This window comes from Saccopteryx bilineata, chromosome 4 (genome assembly GCF_036850765.1).
Source record: "Saccopteryx bilineata isolate mSacBil1 chromosome 4, mSacBil1_pri_phased_curated, whole genome shotgun sequence".
Lineage (NCBI taxonomy): Eukaryota > Metazoa > Chordata > Mammalia > Chiroptera > Emballonuridae > Saccopteryx > Saccopteryx bilineata.
This window is the reverse complement of record NC_089493.1, coordinates 81243668-81265773: the sequence shown is the minus strand read 5'-3', so window position 1 is coordinate 81265773 and position 22106 is coordinate 81243668. Positions and strand designations below refer to the sequence as shown.

Here is a 22106-nt window from a genome sequence, read left to right as displayed (position 1 = left end):
AGAGATTGATGTGACTGGCAGAATTTTAGATTTAACTGGCACATGGCATATCCCATATCATGATATTTAATCAATATCCCAGCTTGAGTCTGATTCTGAAAGAGACATCTCCCAAGAGATTTATAAGTCAAACTTCCTCAGCCCCCTCCAACTCATTTCATTCTTCTTCCAGTGTACAAGAGGACAGGGAGGCAAGTGGTGGGTATCAGGAAAGAGGATATATTGATTTGCAACCTTCACCCATTGTCCAGAGAGTTTCTGATCTTTTCTTTAGCCTTTGAGAATACACATGGGCAATGAGAGCTCTCTGGCACCCCATGCCACACATCAAGATCCTACTTGCTTGGGGATAGGAAAAACAGACATTCCTTACCCTTTCTACCCTCACCCTTGTTTACAGGGGCAGCTGTAACTCAAGATCTGGAGGTGTTTATACTTAAGAGAAGAAATTGTGATGCAATTCACTGGGAAGATGAGTATGAAAAGAAAGCCATTATGTGCTATGTAACCAAAGCCACCCTGTACTGAAGAGCCCTGAAAAGACCTTGATAAACTTATACTTATTATCAGGCCTCTGTGTGATTATTCACAGTACTCCTCAACATAAGAAAAAGATCAGAATTTTACCAAATTCACAAATATCGAACAAGAACTTTAGTATTGCTAAAGAAAATCACACAGCTGGGCAGATTGATGTAGATCTGAATTCGTGACCACCAACCTTAACTGGTCCCTCAGCCCTGCCTAGCTAGTTTTCATTCTAGTTACTAGTTTCCATTCTTTGTAATGACCATTTCATACTTTCTCTACCTTTCCTCAAATACCTGATGACCTTCACCTTCTGCAACCCCATTGTCAGTAGACAACTCATTCTTCATAAAGAAAATTAGAAATTTGCTCACCTTCAAGGCATCAAGTGCCCCACTTACCTACCCCTGCTCCTGCCTGCTTCTCTCCCCATCCCTTCTATTACAACAAAGGAGGCAGTAATGGTTCCATCAACAGCTTCACACACTGCACCAGAGGTCTTCAAACTAGGGCTTGCATTCCAACGGGGATATAGAGACTTTCTAAAAGGTAGGTGGACACAGACAATTTTAAGGGAATCAGTTTCCAGAGCCGCCTCCTTCATATGTTTTGTCTCTTTATATTAACGAGCCTAAGAAGGAGCCTTAGGTCAGTCAGTTCTTCTCTATCGTCACTTTCCCAATTGACCCCCTCCTTCATTTTGAATTCTACTCTGGCAACTTGCTCTGCAGTATAAAAAAAATAAAAGGATGACTTGAGGATGCTGTGCTTGAGGAAGACCTTGAAAGAGCAAAGCCTAGAACACCTCTATGATAGGCTTTTTTGGTGTTGTTTTTTTTTTTGTTTTTTTTTTTTTACAGAGACAGAGAGTGAGTCAGAGAGAGGGATAGACAGGGACAGACAGGAACGGAGAGAGATGAGAAGCATCATTGCACGTTGCAACACCTTAGTTGTTCATTGATTGCTTTCTCATATGTGCCTTGACCACGGACCTTCAGCAGACCGAGTAACCCCTTGCTGGAGCCAGCGACCTTGGGTTCAAGCTGATGACCTCGGGGTCTCGAACCTGGGTCTCCCGCATCCCAGTCCAATGCTCTATCCACTGCGCCACCGCCTGGTCAGGCTATGATAGGTTTTGAAGGGGACAAACCTGTAGCTCAGTTCTATTCCTTCTCCATTTAATTTTGATTATTTGAATTGAGAAACAAAATTAAAAACAAAAAATATTAAATAAAAATTTTAAAAATCAGATTTTTTCCTAATAGAAAATCAACCTGATTTGGCTGATGGGTTTGACACAGAGGACTGACTTTGCAAATAGGATATCTGGTGTACATTTTCCAAAAACGGAATCATTTAAATCTGAAGCACTATGGTTTGAACAAAAACATTAAAGATACAACTTCCCTTTCTAGCAAGGAACAGATTTACTCTTCTTCCTGAAATAACAACCAAACAGAAAAGATTATATGAAACAATAGTTTTTATGACACAACAAAGGACAGTGATCCCAGATAGACAAGAAACAAATGAGGTGGGCCCTATAATTGCCCAAGTTATTGCTTGAGAGAGTTTCCAGGATATATCGCAGGGAAAGAGAACCTAGGCAGGGCCATGCAGACTTCCTGAGCTGAGAAGATAGTTCAGGGTTTGGAGCAACCAAGGTAGCTAAGAGTGCTCAGGACAGAATACTGGATAGGAGAAAGGTGCACAGAGAGAATTCTGTGCACCTTTCAAAGAAACGAGACCAAGGAAAGAAAAGCCAAAATGATTAGAGAGATGTGTAGTCACTAGTCACACAGGACTGGAACATTTCTTATTCTCATTAGCCAGACTGGAAAACCTCTTAATTTATGGAGCATTGGCTAGAGTTTTCAAAAGGTTTTTGGCTCAGGATTGGGGACTAGTTAGCCCTAGTTTAAACACTGATTGTTTCCACCTAACAAATCTTAAAAGCAAGACCTGAAGGGATCAAACTGTTTTTAAGTAATGTAACTGCATCCCAAAACAAACCTTCAGAATATGTACAGGAATAAAAAAATAACCAGCATCCCAAAAAACGTATAACTCACAACACCTGGGGTCTAATAAAAAAAAATTAGTCATGCAAAGAAGTAGGAAAAAATATAACCCATCTTGAGGAGGGATTGACACCAACCCAGAACTAATACTTATATGAAAATTACCTGACAAAGACATCAAAACAGTTATTGTAACTGTATTCCGTGTGTTCACATAGCTAAGTAGAAACTTGGGAAATATTTCTTAAATACCTAAATTGAACTTGTAGAGATGAAAACTAAAATATCCGAGAAGAAAAAAAATCACTGGATGGAATTAAAAACAGTTTAGACACTGCAGAAAAAGATTAGTGAACTTGAAGACATAGCAACAGAAATTATCCAAAGTGAAATAGCCAAAGAAAAAAGAATTTTAGAAATAAATAAAGATTATGCATAATATTTAATAGATAGAAAGTATATGTTCTTTACAAATATTTAAAATTATGAAAAAGTTAGGCATCAGTTAAAAATGAGTGAGAGGGCACATTGTTTTTTTGTTTTATTATTTTGTGGGGGTTCATGAACAATAGAATTTGAAGATGTTGCTCTAGATCTCACCTTCCTTCCCTCTTTCTCTATGACTTTGCTCCTTTGATCATCCCATCTCTCCCCTGAAGCATCCTTTTCTTCCTCTCGGTTGGCCCATTCCTATCAGCACACGTATCAACTGGTATCTACACTTTCAAGACATGCTCCCCCAACCTACTTCCAGTTAACTACTCAATTGCTCTACTCCAGTGGTCCCCAACCTTTTTTGGGCCACGGACCGGTTTAATGTCAGAAAATATTTTCACGACCAGCCTTTAAGGTGGGACGGATAAATGTATCACGTGACCGAGACAAGTGTCAAGAGAGTGAGTCTTGGACAGATGTAACAGGGAATCTGGTCATTTTTAAAAAATAAAACATCGTTCAGACTTAAATATAAATAAAGTGGAGCCTGACCTGCGGTGGCGCAGTAGATAAAGCGTCAACCTGGAAACGCTGAGGTTGCCGGTTCAAAACCCTGGGCTTGCCTGGTCAAGACACATATGGGAGTTGATGCTTCCTGCTCCTCCCTCCTTTCTCTCTCTCTTTCTCTCTCTCTCTCTCTCTCTCCCCCCCCCCTCTAAAATGAATAAATAAAAAGAAAAAAAAAAAAACAAACAAACAAAAAAAAGTAAAGAGAGTCAGCCTTGCCTGACCTGTGATAGCGCAGTGGATGGATAAGCGTTGACCTGAGATGTTGAGGTTGCTGGTTTGAAACCTTGGGCTTACCCGGTCAAGGCACATATGGGAAGCAACTACTACGAGTTAATGCTTCCTGCTTCTTCCCAACCCTTTCTCCTCTCTCTTCTCTCTAAAAATCAACTAATAAATAAAATCTAAAATAAAAATAAATAAAATGGAAATAACGTATGTTATTTGTACCAAATGGCCCGCGGACCAATACCGGGGGGTTTGGGGACCACTGCTCTACTCCATTCACAAACAAAGTCTATACCTGCCATCTCTGCTTCCTCATTTTTCATGTACTCTTCAACATGTTCCAACATGGCTTCACTCAAACTGCTTCATCAGATTTTTTCTTTCTATTCTTCCTAGTGACTTCTTTGTTGCTAAATTAAATAATTCTTTTTTATTTCTCCTGTCCCTTGCCCTTTTTGTTATTTTCAATAGTTTACTACACCCTCTTTCAGCAATTTACCACTTCTTCCCTCTTAGCTTCTAGGATACCACCCTTTTTTTTGTTTTCTTCTCTGGCACCTCTTTAACCTCTTTATTATCTTTCTTGGCTGGCACCTTCTTATTGCAACTTCTACACACTGCTGTTCCTATCTTTGGCCCTATGGTTCTCTGTATACTTCTTCCCTTGATGATCTCAGCCAATACCATGGACTTAAATTCATCCATATACCTATAATTCCAAAAAGTATATCTCCAACCTAGACTCTCTTCTGGGCTTAAAGCCTATATTGCTAACCACCTACTTGACAGTTTAAACACTTGAATGACTCAGAGCATTTCAAGTTTACTATGAAAAAACTAAACTCTCAATCTCCCCCCAACACAAAATAGTGACTCTCTCCACATAATTATTCAAACCAAGGAGTCATCCTTAAGCTCTCCTCCTCCCTTTTCCCCTACCCCTACCCCATTTCCAATCTAGCACTGAGTTCTGAGATTTGACTTCCAAAAGTTGTCTTAAATGTATCTGATTGTCTTTTTATTTCCACAAATACCAGCATGGCCAAGCCACTATCTTCTCCCATTTGAATGATTACATAGCCTTCCAATTGTCTTCCTAGTTCCATTTTTGCCCCCTTCAATCCACTCTCTGGGGTAGCCAAAATGAGCTTTTTAAAATAGTATAACTTGAAGGTGCTGGCCAGGTTACTCAGTGATTAGAGTGTTGTCCAGATAGGCCAAGGTTGCAGATTCGACCCCAGATCAGGGTACATACAAAAATCGATCAATGAATGTATAAATAACTGGAACAACAAATTGAAGTTTCTCTCTCTCTTTCAAATCAATAGATAAAAAAATTTTAATATAACTTGAAGAATACCCTTCTGCTTTAATACTTCAATAACTTTCCATTACTTTTAAGATAAAAATCTAAGCCCTGGCCGGTGGCTCAGCGGTAGAGCGTCGGCCTAGCGTGCGGAGGACCCGGGTTCGATTCCCGGCCAGGGCATATAGGAGAAGCGCCCATTTGCTTCTCCACCCCTCCGCCGCGCTTTCCTCTCTGTCTCTCTCTTCCCCTCCCGCAGCCGAGGCTCCATTGGAGCAGAGATGGCCTGGGCGCTGGGGATGGCTCTGTGGCCTCTGCCCCAGGCGCTAGAGTGGCTCTGGTCGCAACATGGCGACGCCCAGGATGGGCAGAGCATCGCCCCCCTGGTGGGCAGAGCGTCGCCCCTGGTGGGCGTGCCGGGTGGATCCCGGTCGGGCGCATGCGGGAGTCTGTCTGACTGTCTCTCCCTGTTTCCAGCTTCAGAAAAATGAAAAAAAAAAAAAAAAAAAGATAAAAATCTAGCCTGACCGGGCAGTGGTGTAGTGGAATAGAGCATCGGACTGGGACGCGGAGGACCCAGGTTCAAAGCCCCGAAGTCCCTGGCTTGAGTGCAGGCTCACCAGCTTGAGCGGAGGATCACTGGTGTGAGCAAGGGGTCACTTGCTCTGCTGTAGCCCCCCTCTCAAGGCACATATGAGAAAGCAGTCAATGAAAAACTAAGGTGCTGCAAAGAAGAAATGATACTTCTCATCTCTCTCCTTTCCTTTTTTTTTTTTTTTTTGTATTTTTCCAAAGCCAGAAATGGAGAGGCAGTCAGACAGACTCCCGCATGCACCCGACCGGGATCCACCCGGCATGCCCACCAGGGGGCAATGCTCTGCCCATCCGGGGCGTCGCTCTGTTGCGACCAGAGAGCCACTTTAGAGCCTGAGGCAGAGGCCACAGAGCCATCCTCAGTGCCCAGGCCAACTTTGCTCCAATGGAGCCTTTGCTGCGGGAGGGGAAGAGAGAGACAGAGAGGAAGGAGAGGGGGAGGGGTGGAGAAGCAGATGGGCGCTTCTCCTGTGTGCCCTGGCGGGGAATCGAACCCTGGACTCCTGCACACCAGGCCGACGCTCTACCATTGAGCCAACTGGCCAAGGCCACATCTCTCTCCTTTCCTGTCAGTCTGTCCCTCTCTCTGTCTCTGTCACAAAAAAAATAAATAAAAATAAAAAATAAAATAAATAAAATCTAATCTCTTTACCTTTGGCCACAAAGGTGGCCATTCCTCCAATTTCATCTGTACCACTCTCCTCCCATCAAGGAGAAAGGCCTATTCCAGCCTAAAAACTTTGCATTGCCCCTCCCCCATTGTTCATTTCATACCTAACTCCCACTCATCCTTAGGTTACTGGGATGCCTTCGCTGACTCCCCAATTTAAACTTGGGTTTCCTTGCTTTTCTCTCTCATAGCACATCGTACTTTTCCTTCATAGTTTTACTACAGTTGATTAATATATATTTACTTGGCATTTGTCCAGCTATAATTGACACGTTCATATGACTATTTGTTTACTGTTTCCTCGATTGTAAACTCCAGGAGGGCAGAACCAAGGACAGTCTTGATATTTGCTGTCCCACCCCATCCCCACACCAGCCCACTTAGAATAGTGGTCTGGCACTTAACAGGTGTTCAATACTTGTTGAGTGAAATGAGTAAGTGCATTAAGTGCTTGAGAACGCCTCCACCCTGTTCTTTAAGAGTGTTAGGGCACCAAAGGAGGGACACACAAGGCCTGATGAGTTTTATAAGAAATTTACTTATGCATCTGTGAATAGATGGGCTGAGACCAGTGGCTTCAGCAGCGAGAGGATGAAAAGCTTCGTCCTATAGGACTGAGTTTGGTGTGTTTCTGGCTACAGGGGGAAAGCTTGTGTTACTTCTGGCGGTTAAACAATGTAAGAGGGAGGTTCCTGCTGACTAAGTAAACAGAATGTTCAGATAAGTGAAGGGAGGGATGACTAACTGGCACGTCGGAGCGGGTGGAGGAGGTAAGGTATTAACCAGAATCGCTCAAGTGGAGAGCTATGGGAACGGCCCTAGTGCTGAGTCACCCAAAGTTCAGCCTGGCTAGCTGAGGCTTTGGGTAGGGGGCCCTGTACCTGAACCTAACGAAGAGTAGCTTTGAATCTCTGCTTGAAATCTGGGTAACTGTTATTAAAGTTAGAATTGCGGCTAGGTGCCTCCGGTGTTTAATCCCACAGGCCCTCATTAAAGTTCACCTGCCTCCCCCCACCCACACACAACATGTAGTTTTACACCCACTGAAATATCCTTTGTGCCTCGCAATCAGACATCATGCAATATCCCTGACAATCACAGACCAAACAAAGAGAAGGATTGTGACATGGACTCTAAACTTGACTGTGTTTGCGTCCCAAGCTGGAATGCGACGCCAAGTGGCTCCTAGCTCCATTCAGGTCCGCGAAGTACACCACTCCCCTCCCCGCCCCGGCTAGGAGGCTCCTACACCCACCGCCCGGAAGCTCAGGCTCGCACCTCTGCTCCGACGTTCCGTAAAAGATGGCAATCCCCAAGGGCGTCGCCCACCGCAGCACCCGCCGTACAACATGGCCGCCCGCAGGGAGCGCGCCGCAGTCCCGCCCACCCGGCCACCGGAAGTTTCCATTTGAAACCTGGGCGGCAGACCCGGTTGGCAGTGCGGCCGTTGCCGCGGAGCAGCTTTTGAATCGGAGCGACGAGCATTGCGAGCAGGAGCAGCAGGCGCATGGGTTCGGCGCTCCCTGGGCTAGGGGTGTTGCGTTGCTAGGGGCGGATGGGTAGGACTGGGAATGGAGGAGTTTCTCCTATTTCTTCCCCAGAGCCGGGGTAGGCTGCGTCTCGCTCTCCGGGGCTCTCCTGCTCCGGGGTCCCCTGACCTACCACGGGATAACGTTCACCTTCCACCTTCCAGGGCCCAGCCTTGCCACTTCGTTACGATGACCAGCGTGGTGAAGACTATGTACACACTGCAGCCCCCCTCGGCGCTGAGCGGCGGCCCGCCCGCAGGTGGGTGTCCGCACCGCCCCCCAGGAGAGGATGGAGGATCAAATCCGTGGCCGGGAGTAGGAGACGCGGGCGGCGGGGGATGGGGGGTGGGGGTGCCATCCCATCGGCGCTGACAACCTACCAAGTCCCCTAGAACTGGGTTGTCTAGGTTTAATATGGGAGTTAGGGAAAGAGGCTGTGCGGTAGGATTTTAGTGTTGCCCGGCATGCCTCCTTCCCCAAACCTGATCGTGCTGCGTTACCAATTAGATTTAAGCTGCTGATTGTCCTACAGTGTTATTCTCGTTAAGCTAGGAATCCCTTTGTAAACTATTACCGGTTTTATTTCCAGGCTTGCACTGTCTGGAGAGACTGGGTTTGTGATCAGGGAGGAGAGAAGAGTTGATTCTTTGAGAAGCAAGATTGTTAACTTAATTACTTTTATACATATATCTTCCATATTTTTTTATATTTCTATATATTTAATTACTATAACATTATATTACTACAACAAAGATACTTAGGGGGAAGTACTAGGTTTCTCCACCATGTGTCGTTCACATTTGTATCTGCACAGTGTCTCTCATATAGTACATTCTTAGTAAACATTTGTTGAGTGAGGTGGGGTGGGGTGGGGTGTCAGGCCTAGCTAGAGCATTCGAGAAACTTGGGAGAAGAGACATGATTCCTGTTTTTGTTGTTGTTGCTGCGTTACCACCTTTATGTTACTTGGCTTGTGGTTGAAAGTCATTGCCTAAAGTCTACAGGAGTCCAGCTGCCTAATCTAGAGATTGTAGCGCAGAATAAGCTTCAGACATCAGAACTGGTGTGGGAGATTTTGAAGCAGCTGTTTAAGATCCCTTCAACAGTGACTCTAAGGAGCTGGTTGAAAGCAGTAGCAGGATTGATCTGTAGGCTTTTCTGCAAAGACTTAAAGGCTTGTCCTGATTCTTACGTTGCCTCAAAACACCTGAATGGTAACATGGCATCAGCAGGGCCTAGGCCCTGGGGAACCAGAACCACATCTGTTTACACTGCCTCTCCTTTGGAGTGCATGCAGTGTCTGTCCCTCCATAGGGAGTGACTGGCTGTCCCCAGCAAAGTTGAAAGTTTTCATCTCTTGGCTTTCTATCCTTGTCCCTGCTTTATGTTTAAATGTAACCTCAATAATTTAACATTTTTAGGCTGTCTTCTAGGTGTTTTGTTTTAATCTGGGGCATGGGTTTGTTGTTTTTAAGTTTTAGTTTTTTGTTTTTATTACATTTATAAGGGTAACATTGGTTAATAACATTATATAAATTTCAGGTGTACAACTTTATAATACAGCATCTGTACACTTTATGTGTGCTCAGCATCCGAAGCCTAGTCTCCTTTTGTTACCATGATTATTTGAGAAGCAAGATTGACTCCCTTCCACTCTGGTAACCAGGGTGTTGTCCGTGTCGATGAGTTTGTTTTGTTTTGTTTGTATGTTTGTTGTATTTTGTTTTATACCCCACATACGAGTGAAATCATAAGGTTGCCCTTTTCTATTTGACTTATATCCTTAGCATAATACTCTCAACATACAGCTATGTTGTCACAAATAGCAATAGTTCATCCGTTTTTTTGTTGTTGTTTTTTTTTGTATTTTTCTGAAGCTGGAAACGGGGAGAGACAGTCAGACAGACTCCCGCACGCACCCGACCGGGATCCACCCGGCACGCCCACCAGGGGCGAGGCTCTGCCCACCAGGGGGGATGCTCTGCCCATCCGGGGCATCGCTCTGTCGGGACCAGAGCCACTCTAGCACCTGGGGCAGAGGCCAAGGAGCCATCCCCAGTGCCCGGGCCATCTTTTGCTCCAATGGAGCCTCGGCTGCGGGAGGGGAAGAGAGAGACAGAGAGGAAGGAGAGGGGGAGGGGTGGAGAAGCAGATGGGCGCTTCTCCTGTGTGCCCTGGCCGGGAATCAAACCCAGGACTCCTGCACGCCAGGCTGACGCTCTACCACTGAGCTAACCAGCCAGGGCCATTGGTTGATTCTTGTATGTGCCCTGACTGAGGATCGAACCCATAACCTCAGCTTGTCGGAACGACACTTTAACCAACTGAACTACCTGGCCAGAGCCTGAATTTCTGTTTGGTCCTGTTTTATAGTTTAAATACCTTTGGTAAAGTAGTCCTTTTGTTCATTAATTTTATTCTTAAATTCATTGTACTGCCTTTTTTGAGTTCCCTTGTATCTTGTTGAACTATTTCAAAACTGCAGTCTTAAATTCTCTGTCGTTTAAGTCTTGGTCTTCTATGACTTTTACTTTGGTTTCTGGAAACTTTTCTTTTTCTTCTATGTTCCCATGTTATCTTGGTTGTTCGTAGTACTTAACATATTGTTTTTCTAAGTGCACATTTGAGATAGTGAACTCTTGTTTAGATACTGTTTTGCTCTCAATAATTCACCATTTTGATACATAGGGTACCTTGATGGTGTTACATTGTAAATTTTGTTTTCTTTTACCTCGGCTATTTGTACCTCTGGGATCACGGTGGAGCAGTGTTACTTCAGTTAAAAAAATGTCACATACCCCCTGGGATGGTGGGTATCCTCTTTGTGAATGTGGCCTTGGTTACAGGGCACTGTCCCTGTGGTGGAGAAATGTGGCAGGTAGTAGAGTACTGGTTTTGTGTGCTTCCTCCTTTTTTCTAATGGTTGCTGTCCTTGCTCTGTTATTGGACACATCTCCATGGCCTCGTTCTGGCTCTGTCAGGATTGGTGGGACAAGGGAGGCAAGTTCGTGATCTCGTGGCTCTACCCTGTCCCTGTCATCACTGCTGCATTCTTTAAGGCAGCGGTTCTCAACCTGTGGGTCGCGACCCCGGTGGGGTCACCTAAAGCCATCAGAAAATACATAATGCATATAAGGTATTTACATTCCGAATCATAACTGTAGCAAAATTACAGTTATGAAGTAGCCACCAAAATTATTTTTTGGTTTGGGGTCACTGCAACATGAGGAGCTGTACTGCGGGGTCCCGGCATTAGAAAGGTTGAGAACCACTGCTTTCAGGTTTCCCAGCTGGATCTGTCACAATGGGAAGGGGAGATTCCTTTTCCCAGGGGCACACTGCTTCTGTTCCTCTTGCATCCCTCAAAGGAGGGCTGCAGCCTGACTTCACTGCTGCCACGCTCACTGGAGCTGTGGTGGGCCACCATCCTGGCATTTCCCCATCCCACCTTCCCTACTCGTTCCAGCACACCCACCTTCGGGTGTCCCAACGTGTAGATTTTTCAGGCATGTTTGTGTGTTAAGCAGAGGACACTTTGTTAAATTATAGTTGTCAAACTAGTAAATTTAAGGGGAAAAACGAAGGAGTCTTCTCACTCTGCCATGATGCTTACGTCATTCCAAGTTTTATGTAACCCCAAGTTACAGTTTTTTGACTAGGCAACATATACACATGAAAAATAAAGTTAGGGAATAATAATGCAGAGAGAAGCAAGTCCTCTTTCCTTCCTTAAACACTGGCCATCCAGTTTCTCTCCTAGCATCTTTGATTTTAAGAAGACAGTCTTTTCTTTCTTTTTTTTTTTTTTTTTTTAACAGAGAGAGAGTCAGAGAGAGGGATAGACAGACAGAAATGGAGAGAGATGAGAAGCATCAATCATCAGTTTTTCGTTGCGACACCTTAGTTGTTCATTGATTGCTCATATTTGCCTTGACCGTGGGCCTTCAGCAGACCGAGTAACCCCTTGCTCAAGCCAGCGACCTTGGGTCCAAGCTGGTGAGCTTTGCTTAAACCAGATGAGCCCGCACTCAAGCTGGCGATCTCGGGATCTCGAACCTGGGTCCTCCTCATCCCAGTTCGACACTCTATCCACTGCACCACCGCCTGGTCAGACAAGAAGACAGTCTTTTTTAAATCATGCTAAATTTTTCCTACAATGCAGGAGTTAGGTTCCATCAAATATGGATTATTGGAACTAACTATAATCAATGAAGAATGTTACTTTTGACCAGTTTACTATTAACACCTTATTATATGGGGTAGATTTGTTATTATGTATAACTTAGAAATACTTAAGAGAGGAGAAGGTGAGTACATTCCCCCAAGGTTATCTTTTACTTCAGTGACCTCAAGAAGAACCATTTTAATCTTTGTTTTGTGGGTAAGAGTTTGGGAAATAGGGTGTAAGTGCCCAGTGAGTATACCTTTGAAGCAATATGTTAACTTGAGAAATTATAGTTATTCCAAACTGTTGTGTGATTAGAGTCATCAAAATAAAATCTTTTTCAAATGCAAATAGAAAATATCCTAATCCCTGTGATCCAATGCTTTGTACCTCATTTCTTCAAACTTGATTTCATTGTTATGGCTCTTTATTTAGGTTAAGCTAAAGGAACCATTTTATAGTGCAGATAGGAAAAGTTAGTGTAAACTAGAAAAGCATTCATGACCGGTAGTGGCATAGTGGCTAGAGCAGGGGTCCCCAAACTACGGCCCGCAGGCCACATGCAGCCCCCTGAGGCCATTTATCCGGCCCCCGCCGCACTTCCGGAAAGGGCACCTCTTTCATTGGTGGTCAGCTAGAGACGCAAAGCATGGCATCGCTCACATACAGTACTACTTCCAGTGACGTGGGATGCACGCCTCACGGCTCCGGAAGCACGTCACATCACTTGTTACATCTGGCAGTGACAAATATGAAACCGGACATTGACCATCTCATTAGCCAAAAGCAGGCCCGTAGTTCCCATTGAAATACTGGTCAGTTTATTGATTTAAATTTACTTGTTCTTTACTTTAAATATTGTATTTGTTCCTGTTTTGTTTTTTTACTTTAAAATAAGATATGTGCAGTGTGCATAGGGATTTGTTCATAGTTTTTTTTTATAGTCTGGCCCTCCAATGGTCTGAGGGACAGTGAACTGGCCCCCTATGTAAAAAGTTTGGGGACCCCTGGGCTAGAGCGTCGATCTGGGACACTGCTGTCCGAGGTTTGAAACTCCAAGGTCAGCTGCTTGAGCTTGGCCTCATCCGGCTTGAGCATAGGATCACTGGCTGGAGCAAAAGGTCACTGGTTCAGTTGGGCACCCACCCCGGTCAAGGCACATATGAGAAGCAATCAATGAACAACTCAAGTGCTGCAACTATGAGTTGATGCTTCTCATCTCTCTCCCTTCCTGTCTGTCTCTCGCTAAAAAATAAAGAAAAAAAGAAAAGCATGTTTGGTGGGTGAGTGGGAGGAAAGTGTGCTTAACTCCAGAACCAGATACTTCTTGAATTTGGTATGGAATATAAATAGTGGAAAGTCATTGTGTTGTGGAGCGTGGCATAAAGGTTTTGGGGGAAATACTCTCCTCTGGAGAAGAAGAGAGTCGTGGCAAGGCCATTTCTCTTCCTTTTTTTTTTTTTTCCTTTCATTTTTCCGAAGCTGGAAACGGGGAGGCAGTCAGACAGACTCCTGCATGCGCCTGACCAGGACCCACCTGGCATGCCCACCAGGGGGTGATTTTCTGCCCCTCTGAGGCGTTGCTCTGTTGCATCCAGAACCATTCTAGCACCTGAGGCAGAGGCCACAGAGGCATCCCCAGCGCCCGGGCCATCTTTGCTCCAATGGAGCCTCAGCTGCGGGAGGGGAAGAGAGAGACAGAGAGGAAGGAGAGGGGGAGGGGTGGAGAAGCAGATGGGCGCTTCTCCTGTGTGCCCTGGCCGGAAATCGAACCCGGGACTCCTGCACGCCAGGCCGACACTCTACTGCTAAGCCAACCGGCCAGGGCCCCATTTCTCTTCTTAACTAACAAGAGCTTAGCAAGTAGTTCAGAACAGAATGCCAAATAGGGAAACTCTTAACTTCATGATGGATAAACAAAAGGGCTGGTGGTGAAGGTAATCAGCATGGAAGAGAGAAAGAAGACTATAGAGATTATTTAGAGACATTCTGGAATATCAATGAAACTGAAGTGCACCATTTATTCAACAAGCAGGTATTGAAACTGTTAGTATGCCAGGTACTCTTCTAAGCACAGAGACACAAAGACATTTTAGAATAGCTAGGGAGACAGTCTGCTCAAAACAACTGAAGGTGCCTGACCAGGCAGTGGTACAGTGGATAGAGCATCGGACTAGGGCGCAGAGGAGCCAGGTTTGAAACCCCGAGGTCACTGGCTTGAGCACGGGCTTACCAACTTGAGCACAGGGTCACTGGCTTGAACCCAAAGGTTGCTGGCTTGAGGAAGGGGTCACTTGCTCTGCTGTAGCCCCCTGATCAAAGCACATATGAGAAAGCAATCAATGAATAACCAAGGTGCCACAATGAAGAATTAATGCTTCTCATCTCCCTTCCTGTCTGTCTGTCCCTATCTGTCCCTCTCTCTAACTCTCTCTGTCTCTGTCAAACAAAAAAACAAAAAAGAAAACTGAAGGATTAGCTAAAAGAGAAACTCAAAGCAGCTTGAGTGTATGTAGCCTTGGGAGAGCATACAGACTGACCAGGAGCTTAACGAGATGGTGTGATTCCTCCGGTGTTGGATGAAGGAGTCAACTGTGTTTTGCCCTGCTGATTCCCATTTAGCTCTTGGCTTATCAACCTCCATTTTATACCTTCTGGCCATTCTGTTTGACATGTCGTCTACCTTTTGGTTACCCTTAAACACTGCACTGTCACACTTAAAGAATTTTGGTTTCTATCCCCAGTTAGTATAGAATTCTCATTCTTCTGAATTTATCTTCACAACTTGATATTGGCCAGAATGAAATACAGGTTTCTGACAAGTTAGAATGAAGCTGTTTGTTACAGAGTTGTAGCTACTAGGTCACTGATGCTTCAAGTTTCACCCTTCTGTTTTCCTTTGCAGACACACAAACTCGAGCCACTTATAAGAGTTTATTACCTGTTAAGTCCAAAGAAGTTGATGTTTCCAGAATTCTTCATTCAGAAGTTTCAGAGAATGATGTTACAAAAATTATCAAAACGCGACGAGAGAATGGGTGGGTCATACCATTGATATCGTTAGAGCATCTTGGTAGAAATTGCTCAGTACCAAGAATTAGAAAATAGGGGTTTTGGGAGCACAAGGCACCTGAACAGTTGACCTGTAGTCAGTGAGCCAGAGCAGTGCAGCATTGCTAAGCTGTTTGTCAGGACCCTCCGTGTTGATCAGTTCTGAAGAGGCACAGCAAGGGTTATGAGAAGAGGTATTCTTTCCCTTCTCATCACTTGCTCTGAGTGTACAAATGGCATATTGTGGTCATACGCCAGCCTTAAATGGTAGTCATATTGGGTGGGGGCTAATTGTTAGCTTATGTGGCTGGTCTGAGCCAGTCCAGCCCAGTGTGTATGTGTGTCCCTTTACCCAGTGCTCAGTCCCCATGTAAGTGAGGTTGACATGAGATAGCCACTATATTTTGAGCAGGAGGGGAGTTCATTCTCTAATGATAAGCCTTTTTCAGTAATCTGGGCTGAAACAAAAGTGTGTGGAGCCTTAGAACTTCTCATTCCTGTGCTATTTGCACTGTATAAAATCTCTGGTTCTCAAAACACCGGGTTCTAGCCTGACCTGTGTTGGCACAGTGGGTAAAAGCATTGACCTGGAATGCTGAGGTCACTAGTTCAAAACTCCAGGCTTGCCTGGTCAAGGCACATATGAGAAGCAACTACTGCGAGCTGATGCTTCCAGCTCCTCCACCGCCTTTCTCTCATTCTCGCTCTCTCTCACTCCCCTTTCCAGTCTCTAAAATAAATAAAATCTACAAAACAAAACAAAAACACCAGGCTCTTTGTTCTGCTTTGTTCATAACATATTACAATTCTCTGATTGATTCCTTTGTTGTTGTTTTTTAATTAAGGTATAATTGACTACAACATTATAGTTTCACATGTACAACATATGTGTACATATTGCAAAATGTCCACCACAATAAGTCAAGTTAATATCCTGATTTCTTTGTCTTTGCTTCTCTAGGCAGATGAAAGCTGCTGATACAGCCATCAAGCAGAACATCAAAAAGAGGTGAACGTCAGGGTAAATGAAGGTTGTGCACCATTTTAATGGCTCTCAATTCTGGTTGTACAGGATTTGTTGGGACTTGTTTAATGTGTTACAGTCTGGGTGCCACCCCGGAAATCTGAATGGCATTTTCAGGGATGAAGCACAATCAGATTTGAGAAACACTATAAGGGTAAGATTAGCAATGCTACATCTTCAGTGCCAGTCAAGAGCTTTTGGGGCTCCATGACCAACCACTGCTGATCAGAAATCAAACCCAACTATGACCTATTGACAGGAGTATGAAACCCTCAAGATAGGAGGGGCTGCATGTAATTAGTGGTTTCAAGCTATAACGCTGCTGGTGCTGGTGCTGGTGCTGGTCAAGGTGAAATCCAGGAGAAGGATCCATTGTTTTCTTTGAGGCTGGCTTGGACATTTTACAGTCTTGAAGATAAATAATATAAACTGAAAAGTCTGTAGAAACAGGTTCTAATTCCAAATCTGGGATGTCTTAAAACTTCTGAAAAGAAAATATTAATCAAGAACAACTCTGAGAAATTTGAAAAGAACATTTAATATTTATGGTGATAATGGCTATTATTTATTAAATGTTATTTGTCAATAGCTATGCTAAGAATGGTATATGTATTGTCTCTTATCCTTCCTAATGATAATAATAGGAGCCTGACCGGGCGGTGGCGCAGTGGATAGAGCATCAGACTGGGTTGCAGAAGACCCAGGTTCGAGACCCCGAGGTCACCAGCTTGAGTGCGGGCTCATCTGGTTTGAACAAAAGCTCACCAGCTTGAACCCAAGGTCGCTGGCTCCAGCAAGGGGTTACTCGATCTGCTGAAGGCTTGCGGTCAAGACACGAATGAGAAAGCAATCAATGAACAATTAAGGTGTTGCAACGCGCAACAAAAACTAATGATTGATGCTTCTCTTCTCTCCGTTCCTATCTGTCTGTCCTTGTCTATCCCTCTCTCTGATTCTCTCTCTGTCTCTGTAAAAAAAAAAAAAGATAATAATATAAGATACAGGTATTATTCTAATTCTAGAAATGAGGAAATAGAGCCTCTGAGAGGTTATGCAACTCACTGAAGGTCATACACCACTAAGTAATGAAGCCAGGATTCAGACCCTTGTCTGTGAGGCTACATAGTCCAAACTCTTAACCCCTGCACCACTTCATATAAATATAGTTATCATTACAGCTCTAAACCACTGAGTAAGCAGAAATCAGAGAAAGAGCTCAAGGATAAGAACCAGATCTTAGAGACCGTCAACAATCAGCTGCACCAGAAATTGACTGAAACTCAGGTAAGAGACCTACGGGACCTCTGCTGTCAGCTGCACTGGGTGATGCATATGGAATTCTGAGGACAGCCCCTCAGGTGGGAGCAAGCTTGTAATGCGCAGGTACCAGTGGGCAGAAAGTTAAGATTCCAGGCTTGTTCTATGGCCATCCAAGACAAAAAGGCGGTAAAGAGCACCCCTAAGGAGCGGGTCAGGCCTGATCTGTCCTCATGGCACCCCCACAGGGAGAGCTGAAGGACCTGACACAAAAGGTGGAGCTCCTGGAGAAGTTTCAGGACAACTGTTTGGCAATTTTGGAGAGCAGGGGCCTCAACTCAGGTAAGGAACAGCACAGGCGGCCTGCACAGGGCCGGTGCACATGCCCTCCTGGAATGGTTCTGGACTGTGTGTTACGAGTCCAGCGTGGCAGCAGCTGGCCTAGTCAGTGCAGGGGTTTGGAGCCCTCTTTGTTCTCTTGGGATGTTGACTGTGCCTGACCACAATTTCAGGTGGTTGTAGAGAGAGGATTATCGCTTTCTTATCTAAACAGTTTATTCCATTTATTTGGTGCCCAGATGTATGACCTTTCAAATTATACCAGAAATATTTTTATTTTTATTTTTTCAAGAGAGATAAGATAGCATATGGGTAACTTTCCTAAGTGGAAATAGAGAGAAATGATACTGTTTCAAGTACATCATCTGGCTAATTAATCAGCAGCAACACAGTGGTTAAAATGTGATTCCTGGCCTGACCAGGCAGTGGTGCAGTAGATAGAGCATTGGACTGGGACGCAGAGGACCCAAGTTCGAAACCCCGAGGTCACTGGCTTGAGTGCGGCGTTGCTGGCTTGAGTGTGGGATCATAGACATGACCCCATGGTCACTGACTTGAACCCAAGGTTGCTGGCTTGAGCAAGGGGTCACTCAGTCTGCTGTAGCCCCTCAGTAAAGGACATAGGAGAAAGCAATCGAACAACTAAGGTGCCACCATGAAGAATTGATGCTTCTCATCTCTCTCCCTTCCTGTCTGTCTGTCTCTGTCACACACACAACAAATGTGATTCCTGGTCTGACCCTGTCCCTAGAGAACAGAATCTGGAGCAAGGAAGAGAGCATGGAGAGGAAGGGCCTCAGCCTCACAGTGAGCTGAGGAGCCTGAGAATGCCAGGGAAGGGCTTCTCTGAATTAAGGAGTGCTGACTGAATGCTGCTGTTATCCTGGGAATTTAAGGATATATTCTTTATGGTCACTGTGTATGTTTATGTATGATTTTAATTTACTATGTGTATGTACTATTACCAAACATAACATTTAAGTTCTGAAAGCTTTAAAAAATAGTTGTGTTTTATAAGCAAAAAGTTCAACCTATACATTTCCTTTGGACAAATTTCTTTCGAAAAATCTTTATTAAGTTTCCAGAGAGAGAGGAGAGAGGAAAAGAGAGAAAGAGGAACATCAATTTGTTCCACTTATTTATGCACTCATTGGTTTATTCTTGTATGTGCCCTGACCGAGGATCGAACCCGCAACTTTGGTGTATTGGGATGATGCTCCAACCAACTTAGCTACCTGGCCAGGTCTGGTCACATTTTCTGCTGAGAAGAAAGCAGAGCCTAACCTGTGGTGGCACAGTGGATAAAGCATCAGCTTGGCTGAAGTTGCTGGTTCAAAACCCTGGGGTTACACGTATGGGAAGCAACTAACTAGGACTTGATGCTTCCCACTTCTCCCCCCACTTTCTCTCTCTCTCAAAACAAGATAATAATAATAATAAAAATAAAAGAATGCAGAATTAATTTTTGGCCATATCCAAGCATAGAAAGGAAGGAGGTAATATGTATATATCTCTGGAGGCAGGCATGGGCAACACTGCCAAGGTGAAAACTCGGAGGAACCGGAGCAGCTGCCTAGAGGTTTCGCTCATGAAAACTATTGTGCTTGTCCTGGAGGGGTTTTCTTTTTTGTTGTTTAAGATACAGTTCCCTAAGTGAGGCTGACTTTGTTGTCTCCATTACTTTTAGGCAGTGAAGCCCTGGCAGCCAAGCAGGAATCCAGCAGGGATCACACGGACTCTGTGGTGAGGGCATGGATGTGAGTGGGCGAGGGCCGAGTGACTGTGGGGCTCTGCAGTGTAAAGAGATCTCTGCCATATGCTCAGTAAACCCCGAGAAGCAGCCTTCGGTTATCCAGGACAGTGGACGAAGAGGGTGGTGGATGTGTATTCAGATAGCATATTTTACTTGGCAGGTGACTTTGTGCTTACAAATATGAATGAGTCTGAGTTGAAGTATACTACTTTATCTTTTTTGTGTGACAGAGGAACAGATAGGGACAGACAGATCGGAAGGGAGAGATGAGAAGCATCAATTCTTTGTTGTGGCACCTTAGGTGTTCATTGATTGTGTTCTCATATGTGCCTTGACCCCCCCCCCGGGGGGGGTACAGCAGACTGAGTGACCCCTTGCTCGAGCCAGCGACCTTGGGCTTAAGCTGGTGAGCCTTGCTCAAACCAGATGAGCCCGTGCTCAAGCTGGGGACCTCAGGGTTTCGAACCTGAGTCCTCCATGTCCCAGGCCGACGCTCTATTCACTGCGCCACTGCCTGGTCCAGCGACATGTACTACTTTAAAATACATAATAGGATAAGCCTATATAGAAAGCTCTCTGCTTCCTCTATTCTACACTATACCAAATTTCTCTCATTTTTTTGCTGAGACTATATAATGCACAGGTTCAACTTAAATTAAATTTGGCTTCTCTGCTTCCTCTCCTCAAGTAGGAAGGCAATTGTTTGGGATTAAAGTCTTTTGAGCTTCTATGATCTCTTCCCCTAGAGTCCTGGTCGGCAAACTGCGGCTCACGAGCCACATGCGGCACTTTGGCCCCTTGAGTGTGGCTCTTCCACAAAATACCACGTGCGGGCGCTACCTCGATAAGGGATGTACCTACCTCAAAAATTTGGCTCTCAAAAGAAATTTCAATCGTTGTACTGTCAATATTTGGCTCTGTTGACTAATGAGTTTGCCAACCACTGCCCTAGAAGATCAGTTATCAGCTTAGAATCATAGAATACTAGATAAGGAAACCATTGTCCACTCTCCCAGGCAAGAGTCACCCCTTCAGTGGCTGCTACATTTTATTCGTCTTGCTGGTGTGAACTCCAGGAAGTGGGGTAACCGTCATTCTCCTGCGGACTGTGTCCTCCAGGGTGCCCAGGAGAGAACCCGGTTGTGTGGGTGGACACTCAGCAAATGACTGACTGACGTTAGCAGTCCTTTAATTCAATTTTCCTCTCATACAGAGATTAGTTTATGTAAAGAAAAACACATTTCAGTGAAGATTTGTTACTACATTGTACTTTCCTCTTAGTTGCTGTTAGAAACTTTGCAAGATGAACTGAAGCTTTTTAACGAAACAGCCAAAAAGCAGATGGAGGAGTTACAGGTAAGAGGCAGACATCACCCTGAGACAAAATTACCACTTCCTACACAGTAGGTGGATCTATGGAGAGCTCCTTATTTATCTATTTTTAATAAACTACTTTGTAATAATTTTTAGATTTACAGAAAAGTTGAAAAGAAAATACAGAGCATTCAGTCAGTTCCCCTAATACTAACATCTTACATTGTCATGGCACGTTTGTCCAAACTAGAAAACACCAACACTGATACCACAAGGAAAGCCCTCACAGGAAACCCAGCTTCTTGGGTCTGGACTGTTCTGGGTGCTTGGGTGAATCATAGGATATAACACTGGATCCTAGAGATTTCATTGCTCCAGTTTAGATGGAGGAGTCTGTAGTAAAAAGGGACGGTTCCTAAGACCAGCAGATCCCTGTGGTCTTCCTCAGTGGAATAGAAGCATGTTTCAAAGTTTTGTGTTTTTTTTTCTTCTTGAATATCTTTCCGAGCAGGCCTTAAAAGTCAAGTTGAAGATGAAAGAAGAAGAGAGGGCCCGGTTCCTGGAACAGCAGGCCTTGTGTAACGGTCAGGTACATGACTTGACAGCAGCCCTCGAGGAAATGGAGCAGCTGTTAGAAGATATGTGATGAAAAGCAAGTGGCCAATGGACTCTTTCTTGGGGATTAACTCAGAAGACACCGCTAAGGACATCTGCTTCTTAACCATGGTTTTCTAGGACTCACCATCCCCAGATGTAGCAGGATTAAGGACAGTTTATGCTGGAATGGCGGTTCCTCCATTAAGCAAGTGTTCTCTGAACCTCACATGTACATAATTGAGGTCTACGAGGGGGGTCTGGAAGCTTGAATCAACTCCTAGGCAATAAAGTGACACACTGTTAGAATCAGGAGACTAAACCAATCACAGCCAGAGGATCCAAAAGGAACATTCAGGAATGTGGGAAGAAGCCCTTAATTATAGAGTGGAGCACAGGTGCTGCACAGGGAACATCACTGAGGAGCCATGCAGTCCCCTTCTAATTGGGAACACATTCTGTCCCATCCTGGTTGGCTCTATACCTCGTTGTAAATTTATGGACTTAGTAGTTACTTGAAATAGCTTAATAAATGGGGTGATGGTGTATTAGATAGCAATAACACCTACCTGAAATGTACCATGGAGCTTTTAATCTAAATTACTTCTGTGATTTATTTTTTTTATATATAGTGCCAATTTTAAATAAATATTTCTGTAACTTTTCGGATTGCAACATTGAGAAGTGAAAAAAACCTTTTAACCTAAATATGTTCACTGACTACTGTTGAG

The 22106-nt window shown here is 44.4% G+C and overlaps 1 protein-coding gene and 1 long non-coding RNA gene across 6 annotated transcripts in view; one reads left to right on the top strand and one right to left on the bottom strand.

Moving 5' to 3' along the window:
* LOC136335900 (uncharacterized) overlaps positions 1-7724 on the bottom strand; it is a 26066-nt gene extending 18342 nt beyond the window's left edge. Inside the window, exons 1-2 of the long non-coding RNA XR_010731324.1 lie at positions 7628-7724; positions 930-1070 (exon numbers count right to left, since the gene is read on the bottom strand). This is a non-coding gene — a long non-coding RNA (uncharacterized lncRNA). The remainder of the gene's footprint in view (positions 1-929; positions 1071-7627) is intronic.
* KNSTRN (kinetochore localized astrin (SPAG5) binding protein) lies at positions 7379-22106 on the top strand. Of its 5 annotated transcripts, none has more exons than XM_066277103.1 (9): positions 7379-7908; positions 8043-8137; positions 14949-15081; positions 16056-16103; positions 17297-17402; positions 17624-17717; positions 19402-19457; positions 20749-20823; positions 21290-22106. In XM_066277103.1, the coding sequence occupies exons 1-9, from the start codon at positions 7652-7654 to the stop codon at positions 21425-21427; spliced, it is 1002 nt and encodes a 333-aa protein (XP_066133200.1). In that variant the 5' UTR covers positions 7379-7651; the 3' UTR covers positions 21428-22106. The 5 variants fall into 5 exon arrangements, with proteins under 5 accessions (XP_066133200.1, XP_066133202.1, XP_066133201.1 ...); XM_066277105.1 differs by having other exon boundaries at positions 7637-7860; positions 21290-22103; XM_066277104.1 differs by having other exon boundaries at positions 7637-7908; positions 21293-22103.